This window comes from Artemia franciscana, chromosome 13, assembly GCF_032884065.1.
Source record: "Artemia franciscana chromosome 13, ASM3288406v1, whole genome shotgun sequence".
NCBI lineage: Eukaryota > Metazoa > Arthropoda > Branchiopoda > Anostraca > Artemiidae > Artemia > Artemia franciscana.
The window spans coordinates 28,667,369-28,683,221 of record NC_088875.1 but is presented as its reverse complement, the minus strand read 5'-3'; the positions used below and the strand labels follow the sequence as shown (position 1 = coordinate 28,683,221).

The 15,853-nt window shown below is 28.9% G+C and overlaps 1 protein-coding gene across 1 annotated transcript in view; it reads right to left on the bottom strand.

The window, feature by feature from the left end:
* The window catches only part of LOC136034766 (dynein heavy chain, cytoplasmic-like), a gene marked incomplete in the record, with an annotated part of 269,617 nt that overhangs the window by 133,687 nt on the left and 120,077 nt on the right, over positions 1-15,853 (bottom strand). The window contains 1 exon segment of the mRNA XM_065716167.1: positions 14,755-14,912. Within this exon segment, the coding sequence (XP_065572239.1) occupies positions 14,755-14,912 (158 nt within the window).

Genomic DNA, 15,853 nt, shown 5'->3' with positions numbered 1-15,853 from the left:
TAACTGTCTTTAGTATTTTATTAATTCAATTTACTTTTTTTAGCATTTCTTTTTTTTAAAGTCTAGTATATTATTAATTGGATTTTCTCTTTTTCAGGCTCTTTTACGAGACATGATTGGCAGAAAAAGTGGGAAATAAGGTAATTAAGTTTTGCTATATAAAAGTAACTGCCTTTAGAATTTTATTAATTCGATTTTCTTTTTTTTCAGGTTCTTTTATGAGGCACAATTGGAAGAAAAAGTGTGATCTAAGGTAAGTAAGTTTTGCTATATAAAAGCAACTTTCTTTAGTATTTTATTAATTCAACTTTCTTTTTTCAGGCTCTTTTACGAGACAAAATTGGAAGAAAAAATAGAATCTAAGATAATTAAGTTTTGCTATATAAAAGTAACTGTCTTTAGTAATCTATAAATTCGATTTACTCTTTTTCAGATTCTTTTACGAGGCAAAATTGGAAGCAAAAGTGGGATCTAAGGTAAGCAAGTTCTGTTACATAACAATAACTGTCTTTAGTATTTTATTAATTCAATTTCTCTTTTTCAGGTTCTTTTACGAGGCACAATTGGAAGAAAAAGTAGGATCTAAGGTAAGTAAGTTTTGCTATATAAAAGTAACTGTCTTTAGTATTTTATTAATTCGATTTACTTTTTTTCAGGTTATTTTACTAGGCGAAATTGGAAGAAAAAGTGGGATCTAAGGTAAGTAATTTTTGCTATAGAAAAGTAACTGTCTTTAGTATTTTATTAATTCGATTTTCTTTTTTTAGGCTCTTTTACGAGACAAAATTGGAAGAAAAAGTGGGATCTAAGGTAAGTAAGTTTTGCTATATAAAAGTAACTGTCTTTAGTATTTTATTAATTCGATTTTCTTTTTTTCAGGCTCTTTTGCGAGACAAAATTGGATGAAAAAGTGGGATTTAAGGTAAGAAAATTTTGCTATATAAAAATAACTGTCTTCAATATTTTATTAATTCGATTTTCTTTTTTTCAAGTTCTATTACGAGGCAAAATGGGAAGAAAAAGCGATTTTCTTTTTTTCAGGCTCTTTTGCGACACGAAATTGGATGAAAAAGTGGGATCTAAGGTAAGAAAATTTTGCTATATAAAAATAACTGTCTTCAGTATTTTATTAATTCGATTTCTCTTTTTCAGGTTCTTTTACGAGGCACAATTGGAAGAAAAAGTGGGATCTTAAGTAAGTTTTGCTATTTAAAGTAGCTGTCTTTAGTATTTTATTAATTCGATTTTCATCTTTTCAGGTTCTTTTACGATGCAAAATTGGAAGACAAAGTGGGATCTTAGGTAATTAAGAAGAAAAAGTGGGATCTAAGGTAAGTGATTTTTGCTATAGAAAAGTAACTGTCTTTAGTATTTTATTAATTCGATTTTCTTTTTTTAGGCTCTTTTACAAGACAAAATTGGAAGAAAAAGTGAGATCTAAGGTAAGTAAGTTTTGCTATATAAAAGTAACTGTCTTTAGTATTTTATTAATTCGATTTTCTTTTTTTCAGGCTCTTTTGCGAGACAAAATTGGATGAAAAAGTGGGATCTAAGGTAAGAAAATTTTGCTATATAAAAATAACTGTCTTCAGTATTTTATTGATTCGATTTTCTTTTTTTCAGGTTCTATTACGAGGCAAAATTGGAAGAAAAAGCGGGATCTAAGGTAAGTAAGTTTTGCTATATAAAAGTAACTGTCTTTAGTATTTTATTAATACGATTTTCTTTTTTTTCAGGTTCTTTTACGAGGCACAATTGGAAGAAAAAGTGGGATCTTAGGTAATTAAGTTTTGCTATATAAAAGTAACTGTCTTTAGTATTTTATTAATTCGATTTTCTTTTTTTCATGTTCTTTAAAGATGCAAAATTGGCAGAAAGAGTGGAATCTAAGGTAAGTAAGTTTTGCTATATAAAAGTAGCTGCCTTAAGTATTCTATTATTTCAGTTTTCTTTTTTTCAGGTTCTTTTACGAGGCACAATTGGAAGAAAAAAAAGGATCAAAGGTAAGTAAGTTTTGCTATATAAATGTAACTGTCTTTAGTATTTTATTAGTTCGATTTTCTTTTTTTCAGGTTCTTTTACAAGGCAAAATTGGAAAGTAGAAAAAGATTTTCTTTTTTTCAGGTTCTTTTATGCGGCAAAATTGAAAGAAAAAATGTAAGTAAGGATCTAAGGTAAGTAAGTTTTGTTATATAAAAGTAACGTTAGCTAGTATTTTATTAGTTTGCTTTGTAATCGTGACGTCATGAGCGAAACTGACATGACGTCATGCTGAGTATATATTCATATGCAATATCTTTTAGTCTATTTTTTGTACTTAAGGTGGAGGAAAAAAACACGCACGATTGGAAGAAATTAGAGATCTCAGGTAAGTGTTTTACTATTAAAAACTAACTGTCTTTATTAATTCTTTATGTATTTTATTAATTCAATTTTCTTTTTTCAGGTTCTTTTACGCTTTTACAAGGCACAATTGGAAGAAAAAGTGGGATCCAAGGTAAGTTTTGCTATATAAAAGTAACTGTCTTTAGTATTTTATTAATTTAATTTCCTTTTTTTTAGGTTCTTTTACGATGCAAATTGGAAGAAAAAGTGGGATCTAAGGTAAGTAGGTTTTGCTATATAAAAATAACTGTCTTTAGTATTTTATTAATTCGATATTCTTTTTTTTCAGGCTCTTTTACAAGACATGATTGGGAAAAAAAAGTGGGATCTAAGGTAAGAAGTTTTGCTAAAGAAAAGTAACTGTCTGTAGTGTTTTATTAATTCAATTTCCTTTTTTCAGGTTCTTTTACGAGGCAAAATCGGAAATAAAAGTGGGATCTAAGGTAAGTAAGTTTTGCTATACAAAAGTAACTGTCTTATTTTATTAATTCGATTTTCTTTTTTTTGGCTCTTATACGAGACAAAATTGGAAGAAAATGTGGGATCTAAGGTGAATAAGTTTTGCTATATAAGAGTAACTGTCTTTAGTGTTTTATTAATTCGATTTAATTTTTTTCAGGCTCTTTTAGGAGACAAAATTGGAAGAAAAAAAGGCATCTAAGGTAAGTAAATTTTACTATATAAAAGTAACTGTCTTTAGTATTGAATTAATTCGATTTTCTTTTTTTTTTAGGCTCTTTTACGTGACAAAATTAGATGAAAAAGTGGGATCAAAGGTATGTAAATTTTGCTATATAAAAGTGACTGTCTTTAGTATTTTATTAATTCGATTTTCTTTTTTTTTTGGCTCTTTTACGAGACAAAATTGGAAGAAAAAGTGGGATCTAAGGTAATTAAGTTTTGCTATATAAAAGTACCTGTCTTTTATATTTTATTAATTCGATTTTCTTTTTTTTCAGGTTCTTTTATGAGGTACAATTGGAAGAAAAAGTGGGATCTAAGGTAAGTAAGTTTTGCAATATAAAAGCAACTTTCTTTAGTATTTTGTTAATTCAACTTTCTTTTTTCAGGCTCTTTTACGAGACAAAATTGGAAGAAAAAATAGAATCTAAGATAATTAAGTTTTGCTATATAAAAGTAACTGTCTTTAGTAATCTATTAATTCGATTTTCTTTTTTTCAGATTCTTTTACGAGGCAAAATTGGAAGCAAAAGTGGGATCTAAGGTAAGCAAGTTCTGTTACATAAAAATAACTGTCTTTAGTATTTTATTAATTCAATTTCTCTTTTTCAGGTTCTTTTACGAGGCACAATTGGAAGAAAAAGTAGGATCTAAGTTAAGTAAGTTTTGCTATATAAAAGTAACTGTCTTTAGTATTTTATTAATTCGATTTACTTTTTTTCAGGTTATTTTACTAGGCAAAATTGGAAGAAAAAGTGGGATCTAAGGTAAGTAATTTTTGCTATAGAAAAGTAACTGTCTTTAGTATTTTATTAATTCGATTTTCTTTTTTTAGGCTCTTTTACGAGACAAAATTGGAAGAAAAAGTGGGATCTAAGGTAAGTAAGTTTTGCTATATAAAAGTAACTGTCTTCAGTATTTTATTAATTCGATTTTCTTTTTTTCAGGCTCTTTTGCGAGACGAAATTGGATGAAAAAGTGGGATCTAAGGTAAGAAAATTTTGCTATATAAAAATAACTGTCTTCAGTATTTTATTAATTCGATTTTCTTTTTTTCAGGTTCTCTTACGACACAAAATGGGAAGAAAAAGCGGGATCTAAGGTAAGTAAGTTTTGCTATATAAAAGTAACTGTCTTTAGTATTTTATTAATACGATTTTCTTTTTTTTTCAGGTTCTTTTACGAGGCACAATTGGAAGAAAAAGTGGGATCTTAAGTAAGTAAGTTTTGCTATTTAAAGTAGCTGTCTTTAGTATTTTATTAATTCGATTTTCATTTTTTCAGGTTCTTTTACGATGCAAAATTGGAAGACAAAGTGGGATCTTAGGTAATTAAGTTTTGCTATATAAAAGTAACTATCTTTAGTATTTTATTAATTCGATTTTCTTTTTTTCACGTTCTTTAAAGATGCAAAATTGGCAGAAAGAGTGGAATCTAAGGTAAGTAAGTTTTGCTATATAAAAGTAACTGCCTTAAGTATTTTATTATTTCAGTTTTCTTTTTTTCAGGTTCATTTACAGGGCACAATTGGAAAAAAAAGGATCAAAGGTAAGTAAGTTTTGCTATATAAATGTAACTGTTTAGTATTTTATTAGTTCGATTTTCTTTTTTTCAGGTTCTTTTACGAGGCAAAATTGGAAAGTAGAAAAAGATTTTCTTTTTTTCAGGTTCTGTTATGCGGCAAAATTGAAAGAAAAAATGGGATCTAAGGTAAGTAAGTTTTGTTATATAAAAGTAACGTTAGCTAGTGTTTTATTAGTTTGCTTTGTAATCGTGACGTCATGAGCGAAACTGACATGACGTCATGCTGAGTATATATTCAAATGCAATATACGTAACCTTTTAGTCTATTTTTTTGTACTTAAGGTGGAGGAAAAAAACACGCACGATTGGAAGAAAAAAGAGATCTCAGGTAAGTGTTTTACTATTAAAAAGTAACTGTCTTTATTAATTCTTTACGTATTTTATTAATTCAATTTTCTTTATTTTAAGCATTTCTTTTTTTTTAGAGTCTAGTATATTATTAATTGGATTTTCTCTTTTTCAGGCTCTTTTACGAGACACGATTGGCAGAAAAAGTGGGCTATAAGGTAAGTAAGTTTTGCTATAAAAGTAACTGTCTTAAGTATTTTATAAATTCAATTTTCTTTTTTTCAGGTTTTTTTACGAGGCACAATTGGAAGAGAAAGTGGGAACTAAGGTAAATACGTTTTGCTATATAAAAGTAACTGTCTTTGGCATTTTATTAATTCAATTTTTTTCAGGATCTTTTACGAGGCAAAACTGGATGAAAAAGTGGGATGTAAGGTAAGTAAGTTTTGCTATACAAAAGTAACTGTCTTTAGTATTTTATAAATTCAATTTTCTTTTTTTCAGGTTCTTTTACGAGGCAAAATAGGAAGAAAAAGTGGGATCTAATGTAAGTAAGATTTGCTATATATAGTTTGGATCTAAGGTAAATACATTTTGCTATATAAAAGTAACTGTCTTTAGTATTTTATTAATTAATTTTTTTTCAGGTTCTTTTACGAGGCAAAACTCGAAGAAAAAGTAGGATCTAAGGTAAGTAAGTTTTGCTATATAAACATAACTGTCTTTAGTATTTTATTAATTCAATTTTCTTTCAGGTTCTTTTACGAGGCAAAACTCAAAGAAAAAGTAGGATCTAAGGTAAGTAAGTTTTGCTATATAAAAGTAACTGTCTTTAATATTTTATAAATTCAATTTTCTTTTTTTCAGGTTCTTTTACGAGGCACAATTGGAAGAAAAAGTGGGATCCAAGGTAAGTTTTGCTATATAAAAGTACCTGTCTTTAGTATTTTATTAATTTAATTTTCCTTTTTTTTTTAGGTTCTTTTACGATGCAAATTGGAAGAAAAAGTGGGATCTAAGGTAAGTAAGTTATGCTATATAAAAGTAACTGTCTTTAATATTTTATAAATTCAATTTTCTTTTTTTCAGGTTCTTTTACGAGGCACAATTGGAAGAAAAAGTGGGATCCAAGGTAGGTTTTGCTATATAAATGTAACTGTCTTTAGTATTTTATTAGTTCGATTTTCTTTTTTTCAGGTTCTTTTACAAGGCAAAATTGGAAAGTAGAAAAAGATTTTCTTTTTTCAGGTTCTTTTATGCGGCAAAATTGAAAGAAAAAAAGGGATCTAAGGTAAGTAAGTTTTGTTATATAAATGTAACGTTAGCTAGTATTTTATTAGTTTGCTTTGTAATCGTGACGTCATGAGCGAAACTGACATGACGTCATGCTGAGTATATATTCATATGCAATATACGTAACCTTTTAGTCTATTTTTTTGTACTTAAGGTGGAGGAAAAAAATACGCACCATTGGAATAAAAAAGAGATCTCATGTAAGTGTTTTACTATTAAAAAGTAACTGTCTTTATTAATTCTTTATGTATTTTATTAATTCATTTTCTTTTTTCAGGTTCTTTTACGAGCCAAAATTGGAAGAAAAAGTGGGATCAAAGCTAAGTAAGTTTTGCTATATAAAAGTAACTGTCTTTAGTATTTTATTAATTCGATTTACTTTTTTTCAGGTTATTTTACTAGGCAAAATTGGAAGAAAAAGTGGGATCTAAGGTAAGTAAGTTTTGCTATATAAAAGTAACTGTCTTTAGTATTTTATTAATTCAAGTTTCTTTTTCAGGCTCTTTTACGAGGCACGATTGGCAAAAAAAGTGGGATCTAAGGTAAGAAAGTTTTTCTATAGAAAAGTAACTGTCTTTAGTATTTTATTAATTCAAGTTTCTTTTTCAGGCTCTTTTACGAGGCACGATTGGCAAAAAAAGTGGGATCTACGGTAAGTAAGTTTTGCTATATAAAAGTAACTGTCTTTAGTATTTTATTAATTCGATTTTTTAAAGGCTCTTTTACGAGACACAATTGGCAGTAAAAGCGGGATCTAAGGTAAGTAAGTTTTGCTATATAAAAGTCTTTAGTATTTTTTTAAACCAATTTTCTTTTTTTTAGATTCTTTTACGATGCAAAATTGGAAGAAAAGGTGGGATCTAAGGTAAGTAGGTTTTGCTATATAAAAGTAACTGTCTTTAGTATGTTGTTAATTCGATTTTCTTTTTTTCAGGCTCTTTTACGAGACACGATTGGCAGAAAAAGTTTGATATAAGGTAAGTAAGTTTTGCTTCATAAAAATAACTGTCTTTAGTATTTTATTAATTCTAATTTCATTTTTTTCTTTTAAGATGCAAAATTGGCAGAAAAAGTGGTGGGATCTAAGGTAATTAAGTTTTGTTATATAAAAGTAACTGTCTTTAGTATTTTATTAACTCGATTTTTTTTCAGGCTCTTTTAGGAGACAAAATTGGAAGAAAAAAAGGCATCTAAGGTAAGTAAGTTTTGCTATATAAAAGTAACTGTCTTTAGTATTATATTAATTCGATTTTCTTTTTTAGGCTCTTTTACGAGACAAAATTGGATGAAAAAGTGGGATCTAAGGTAATTAAATTTTGCTATATAAAAATAACTGTCTTTAGTATTTTATTAATTCGATCTAATTCAATTTTCTTTTTTCAGGCTCCTTTACAAGACAAAATTGGAAGAAAAAATGGAATCTAAGATAATTAAGTTTTGCTATATATAAGTAACTGTCTTTAGTAATCTATTAATTCGATTTTCTTTTTTAAAGATTCTTTTACGAGGCAAAATTGGAAGCAAATGTGGGATCTAAGGTAAGTAAGTTTTACTATGTAAAATTAATTGTCTTTAGTAATTTATTAATTCGATTTTCTTTTTTATTCAGGTTCATTTACGATACAAAATTGGAAGAAAAAGTAGGATCTAAAGTAAGTAAGTTTTGCTATATAAAAGTAACCGTCTTTAGTGTTTTATTGATTCAATTTTCTTCTTTTCAGGCTCTTTTACGAGACACGATTGGCAAAAAAAGTGGGATCTAAGGTAAGAAAGTTTTTCTATAGAAAAGTAACTGTCTTTAGTATTTTATTCATTCGATTTTCTTTTTTTCAGGTTCTTTTATGAGGCAAAATTGGAAGAAAAAGTGGGATCTAAGGTAAGTAAGTTTTGCCATATAAAAGCAACTGTCTTTAATATTTTACTAATTCAATTTTCTTTCTTTCAGGCTCTTTTACGAGACAAAATTGGAAGAATAAATGGAATCTAAGATAATTAAGTTTTGCTATATAAAAGAAACTGTCTTTAATAATCTATTAATTCGATTTTCTTTTTTTCAGATTCTTTTTGGAGGCAAAATTGGAAGCAAAAGTGGGATCTAAGGTAAGCAAGTTTTGTTACATAAAAATAAGTGTCTTTAGTATTTTATTAATTGGATTTTCTTTTTTTCAGGTTCTTTTACGAGGCACAATTGGAAGAAAAGGTTGGATCTAAGGTAAGTAAGTTTTGCTATATAAAAGTAACTGTCTTTAGTATTTTATTAATTCAAGTTTCTTTTTTTTCATTTTCTTTTACGATGCAAAATTGGAAGAAAAAGTGGGATCTAATGGAAGTAACTTTTACTATATAAAAGTAAGTGTCTTTTATATTTTATTAATTCGATTTTCTGTTTTTCAGGCTCTTTAACGAGACAGTATTGGCAGAAAAAGTAGGATCTAGGGTAAGTAAGTTTTACTATCAAAAGTAACTGTCTTTAGTATTTTATTAATTCGATTTTCTTTTTTCAGCTTATTTTACTAGGTAAAATTGGAAGAAAAAGTGGGAACTAAGGTAAGTAAGTTTTGTTTTATAAAAGTAACCGTCTTTAGTATTTTTATTAATTCGATTTTCTTTTTTAGGCTCTTTTACGAGACACGATTGGCAAAAAAAGTGGGATCTAAGGTAAGAAAGTTTTTCTATAGAAAAGTAACTGTCTTTAGTATTTTATTCATTCGATTTTCTTTTTTTCAGGTTCTTTTATGAGGCAAAATTGGAAGAAAAAGTGGGATCTAAGGTAAGTAAGTTTTGCTATATAAAAGTAACTGTCTTTAGTATTTTATTAATTCGATTTACTTTTTTTCGGGCTCTTTTAGGAGACAAAATTGGAAGAATAAAAGGCTCTAAGGTAAGTAAGTTTTGCTATATAAAAGTAACTATCTATTTTATTAATTCGATTTTCTTTTTTTCAGGTTCTTTTATGAGGCACAATTGGAAGAAAAAGTGGGATCTAAAGGTAAGTAAGTTTTGCTATATAAAAGTAACTATCTTTAGTATTTTATTAATTCGATTTTCTTTTTTTCAGGCTCTTTTGCGAGACGAAATTGGACGAAAAAGTGGGATCTAAAGTAAGCAAATTTTGCTATATAAAAGTAACTGTCTTTAGTATTTTATTAATCCAATTTTCTTTTATTCAGGCTCTTTTACGAGACAAAATTGGAAGAAGAAAATGGAATCCAAGATAATTAAGTTTTCCTATGTAAAAGTAACTGTCTTTAGTAATCTATTAATTCGATTTTTTTTTTCAGATTCTTTAACGAGGCAAAATTGGAAGCAAAAGTGGGATCTAAGGTAAGTATGTTTTACTATATAAAAGTAACTGTCTTTAGTAATTTATTAATTCGATTTTCTTTTTTTTTTCAGGTTCTTTTACGATGCAAAATTGGAAGAAAAAGTGGGGTCTAAGGTAAGTAAGTTTTGCTATATAAAAGTAACTGTCTTTAGTATTTTATTAATTCGATTTTCTTTTTTTAGGAACTTTTACGAGACAAAATTGGATGAAAAAGTGGGATCTAAGGTAAGTAAATTTTGCTATATAAAAGTAACTGTCTTTAGTATTTTATTAATTCGATTTTCTTTTTTTCAGGCTCTTTTGCGAGACGAAATTGGATGAAAAAGTGGGATCTAAGGTAAGTAAGTTTTGCCATATAAAAGTAACTGTCTTTAGTATTTTATTAATTCGATTTTCTTTTTTTCACGTTCTTTTAAGATGCAAAATTGGCAGAAAAAGTGGAATCTAAGGTAAGTAAATTTTGCTATTTAGAAGTAACTGTCTTTAGTATTTTATTAATTCGATTTTCTTTTTTTTCATTTTCTTTTACGATGCAAAATTGGAAGAAAAAGTGGGGTCTAAGGTAAGTAAGTTTTGCTATATAAAAGTAACTGTCTTTAGTATTTTATTAATTCGATTTTCTTTTTTTAGGAACTTTTACGAGACAAAATTGGATGAAAAAGTGGGATCTAAGGTAAGTAAGTTTTGCTATATAAAAGTAACTGTCTTTAGTATTTTATTAATTCGATTTTCTTTTTTTCAGGCTCTTTTGCGAGACGAAATTGGATGAAAAAGTGGGATCTAAGGTAAGTAAGTTTTGCCATATAAAAGTAACTGTCTTTAGTATTTTATTAATTCGATTTTCTTTTTTTCACGTTCTTTTAAGATGCAAAATTGGCAGAAAAAGTGGAATCTAAGGTAAGTAAATTTTGCTATTTAGAAGTAACTGCCTTAAGTATTTTATTATTTCAATTTTCTTTTTTCAGGTTCTTTTACGAGGCACAATTGGAAGAAAAAAAAGAATCAAAGGTAAGTAAGTTTTGCTACATAAATGTAACTGTCTTTAGTATTTTATTAGTTCGATTTTCTTTTTTTCAGGTTCTTTTACGAGGCTAAACTGGAGAGCAGAAAAAGATTTTTCTTTTCATCTTCTTTTATGCGGGAAAATTGAAAGAAAAAATAGGATCTAAGGTAAGTAAGTTTTGTTATACAAAAGTAACGTTAGCTAGTATTTTATTAGTTTGATTTTCTTTTTATCAGGTTCTTTTCCGAGGCACAATTGGAAGAAAAAGTTGGATCTAAGGTAAGTAATTTTTGCTATAGAAAAGTAACTGTCTTTAGTATTTTATTAATTCAATTTTCTTTTTTTCATGTTTTTTTTTACGAGGCTAAATTGGAAGAAAAAGTGGGATCTAAGGTAAATAAGTTTTGCTATACAAAAGTAACTGTCTTTTGTATTTTATTAATTCGATTTTCTTTTTTTCAGGCTCTTTTACGAGACATGATTGACAGAAAAAGTGAGATCTAAGGTAAGTAAGTTTAGCTTTATTAAAGTAACTGTCTTTAGCATTTTATCAATTTTCTTTTTTTTAGGTTCTTTTACGAGGCACAATTGGAAGAAAAAGTGGGATCTACGGTAAGTAAGTTTTGCTATACAAAAGTAACTGTCTTTAGTATTTTATTAATTCAATTTCCTTTTTTTCAGGCTCTTTTACGAGACATGATTGACAGAAAAAGTGAGATCTAAGGTAAGTAAGTTTAGCTTTATTAAAGTAACTGTCTTTAGCATTTTATCAATTTTCATTTTTTCAGGCTCTTTTACGAGACACGATTGGCAGAAAAAGTGGGATCTACGGTAAGTAAGTTTTGCTATATAAAAGTAACTGTCTTTAGCATTTTATTAATTTGATTTTTTTTCAAGGCTCTTTTACGAGACACGATTGGCAGTAAAAGTGGGATCTAAGGTAAGTAAGTTTTTCTATATAAAAGCAACTGTCTTTAGTATTTTATTAATTCGATTTTTTAAGGCTCTTTTACGAGACACGATTGGCAGCAAAAGTGGGATCTAATGTAAGTAAGTTTTGCTATATAAAAGTAACTGTCTTTAGCATTTTATTAATTCGATTTTTTTAAGGCTCTTTTACGAGACACGATTGGCAGTAAAAGTGGGATCTAAGGTAAGTAAGTTTTGCTACATAAAAGTAACTGTCTTTAGTATTTTATTAAACACATTTTCCTTTTTTTTAGATTCTTTTACGATGCAAAATTGGAAGAAAAAGTGGGATCTAAGTAAGTAGGTTTTGCTATATAAAAGTAACTGTCTTTAGTGTTTTGTTAATTCGATTTTCTTTTTTTCAGGTTCTTTTACGAGGCACGATTGGCAGAAAAAGTTTGATATAAGGTAAGCAAGTTTTGCTACATAAAAATAACTGTCTTTAGTATTTTATTAATTCTATTTTCATTTTTTTCTTTTAAGATGCAAAATTGGCAGAAAAAGTGGGATCTAAGGTTAGTAGGTTCAAAATTAGAACCAAAATTGGAAGAAAAAGTGGGATCTAAGGTAAGTACTTTTTGCTATATAAAAGTAACTGTCTTTAGTAATTTATTAATTCGATTTTCTTTTTTTCAGGTTCTTTTACGATGCAAAATTGGAAGAAAAAGTGGGATCTACGGTAAGTAAGTTTTGCTATATAAAAGTAACTGTCTTTAGTATTTTATTAATTCGATTTTTTTAAGGCTCTTTTACGAGACACAATTGGCAGTAAAAGCGGGATCTAAGGTAAGTAAGTTTTGCTATATAAAAGTCTTTAGTATTTTTTTAAACCAATTTTCTTTTTTTAGATTCTTTTACGATGCAAAATTGGAAGAAAAAGTGGGATCTAAGATAAGTAGGTTTTGCTATATAAAAGTAACTGTCTTTAATATTTTGTTAATTCGATTTTCTTTTTTCAGGCTCTTTTACGAGACACGATTGGCAGAAAAAGTTTGATATAAGGTAAGTAAGTTTTGCTTCATAAAAATAACTGTCTTTAGTATTTTATTAATTCTAATTTCATTTTTTTCTTTTAAGATGCAAAATTGGCAGAAAAAGTGGTGGGATCTAAGGTAATTAATTTTTTTTACATAAAAGTAGTTGTCTTTAGTATTTTATTGCCACGTTCTACGGATGAAGGATGACAGATTACCGAAGATTGTCCTTTTTGGCCAACCGTCTGGGGCTACACGGAAAGCAGGTCGTCCTTGTCTGGGTTGGGAGGATGTCATAAATAAGGATTTAAAGGAAATGGGAACTTCCTGGGAGGGTGTAAAGAGGGAGGCTTTAAATAGATTAGGTTGGAGGAGGAGCGTGCGTAGCTGTGTTGGCCTCAGGCGGCTTGGTGCTGCAGTGAGTTATTAGTAGTAGTAGTAGTAGATTTTTTTTTCAGGCTCTTTTATGAGACACTATTGGCAGAAAGTGGGATCTAAGGTAAGCAAGTTTTGCTATATAAAAGTAACTGTCTTTAGTATTTCATTAATTCGATTTTCTTTTTTTCAGGTTCTTTTACGATACAAAATTGGAAGGAAAAGTGGAACCTAAGGTAAGTAAGTTTTGCTATATAAAAGAAACTGCTCGGAAATCCAGCATCTGTTCCCATGGAAAATCCCCCCCCCGAAAACTCTTTCATGGAAAGACCCTCCCACATAAGCAACCCCACCAGAAAGTACCCCTATCAAAAATTTCGTTGTACTTCCCAATTCTATGTGTTAGCAATGGGCAAAGTTTATAGCTTGCTGCTCTTCCCCCGGAGGCTGTGGGGGGTCAATTCATCCTCAAGGACAAAGTTATTAGATCTTTCAATTAAAACTGCTATCTCAAGATATTTATAGGGTAAAAGAAGGGGGTGGGAGGGGGGTAGGTACATTCCATTATTTTTGGCCATTTGAAAAGGGTAATGGAACTTTTGATTTCCAATTTACGGATCTTCTAGGATCACTGGTGCACTACGATTACCCATGAAAAAAAAAAAAAAAAAGAAAAGAGCTTTAAACCTGTACAAAAGGGTTCTCTGATATCCTGAATCTCATGATGTGATTTTCATTAAGATCACTTAAGTTCTTAGGGGATACTTCCCCCTTTTCCAAATATAAGGCAAATTTTCTCAGGCTCGCAACTTTTGATAGGTAACATGATGCATTTATATATTTTTAATAAGTATCAAAATTCGATTCTTTTGATGTATCTATTATTATTAAGGCTCAGTCTCTTACAGATTAGGTTACTATTGAGCCTCATCGCTCCTCACTTGCAGTTCGGTACTACGATCTGTTTGATTAAATTACTATACTGTTTGACAACTTCTTGATTAATAGCTGTTTGACAACCTCTTGATTAATAACTGTTTGACAACCTCTTGTAATAGGTGATACCTGTAAATTTTTAAGATACTCCCAAGGTTCTTCTACCGGGGGTGACAGAAATACTTATGGATCACGTTCTATTTCAGCCTCACCAAACCAATGAACAATTATTCGAACTGAACAGATGCATCGAAACCCATATAACGCAGACTTTTTTAAACCATGCTTAATGATTAGCATAATTTGATGCAAAATTTTAAAAATAAGAACTGTAAATTGTGTTTGAAATCTTTTCCTTTGTTTACTTTCCTTGAATGAAGTCAAAAATGGGATAAATTGCTTATTTCTTGAACAAAATTTCAACATCTAGCTTCTCCAGTGTTTTCTTTCTTACTATTAAAATATTTAGGTTGCCCTCTCCACCCACCTTTAAAGAACAATGGCCCCTAGAATTAAGGCTACTATGCTCACCTAAATGACAGCAAATCCTAGGAATCCTCTTTGGATTGTAATATATTTCCTTTGAAGGGCAAGGATGCCACATATGAAGGGCCTATTCCAAAATAATTATACTGATAATAAAAGACACGCCAACGCAGATAGAATACGAACAGGGGTACTAGAATAACTGTAAGAGGTAAATCAAGCTTAATAAAGTTAAGGAGTACAATTCAATTAACCATATCCATATATATATATATATATATATATATATATATATATATATATATATATATATATATATATATATATATATAAAGAAATCTGTAAAATTTTAATTCCTTAACTTAAGACCTTAAACATAGTGTCATGAATAAAGCACGAAAGATAAATTTAATACTAACTATCGTGTTACTAAAAAACCAGAAGATAGAGATTACCTGGATTCCGTTTTTTCTTCACTAATAATTTTTCGATATTCAACAAGAGCTGCAGCCAAACGATTTGCAAGTGTGTGCCTCATTTGTTTCTCAATTGCATTCAACCATTCATTAATCTTGGGGTTTTCAATCGTGCTCACAGGATTAATAAAATCCACCTAACATTCATAAAATATTATTTTTTTTTTATATGAAGTTTTCTTTTTTAAAGCTATAAAATAAATCGAAAGATACAGTTTGAAACGGAAATGACAAAAAATTTTTTTTTGCCTAAGAGCAAAAAAAACTATGCATGTATGAAAAATTACATATGAAAATGTAAAAAGCAACAAATATAGCGTAATATAATATTGCGTTAAAAATATCGCCCTGCACAATAACCCTGAATGTATATGAGAAATCTTTAAAAATGGTTAACGTGATCCTAGAGTTCCTCTCCCTCCAATGGCCTTTATCCAGAAGAAATTCCAAAGAGGTGTAATGACTTATTAGAAAATAGGGAGGAAAATCATCATTGAAACATGGCATTTCTACCATAAACACTAAAATGAATAAACTAGTTCAGTCATATCATACAAATTAAAAAAATTTCTCGACCATTTCTCTAAATTATATATTTTTTTCAATTAGATAAACTTGGTAGAAAACTCTAGAGCCAAGCCATGGTTAATTAGAGTAAATCCAAGACAGATAGTCTCTGTGCGAGGCAAAGCTGGCATAACTTTTCAGAGTTGTATAAAACTATTAACTTCACTTGTTGATGATAGTATATCATCCATCTTAGGGAACGACTAAGGTACACAAATTTTTTTGCTATATCTGGCACATATCTGGCACAGATATATGCTTATGACCTAAGTTAATTTAATGTAAATTGCAGAATGACTGAATAATAGAAGTGATAGGAAAGGACAGGGGCACAGGAGTAGGAAAAAAGAAGATTTTAGACGAACGATAATGTCACAGAGAAAAGGTGCTTTTCTACAAAATTCTATAGGTGGAGAATAATTACCAGAGCTCAATATATGGATCCTTAGTAACATTAATCACCTAAACAAGAATGTATTTGTTACGAAATCCAATGCCTTTTAGGTCATAT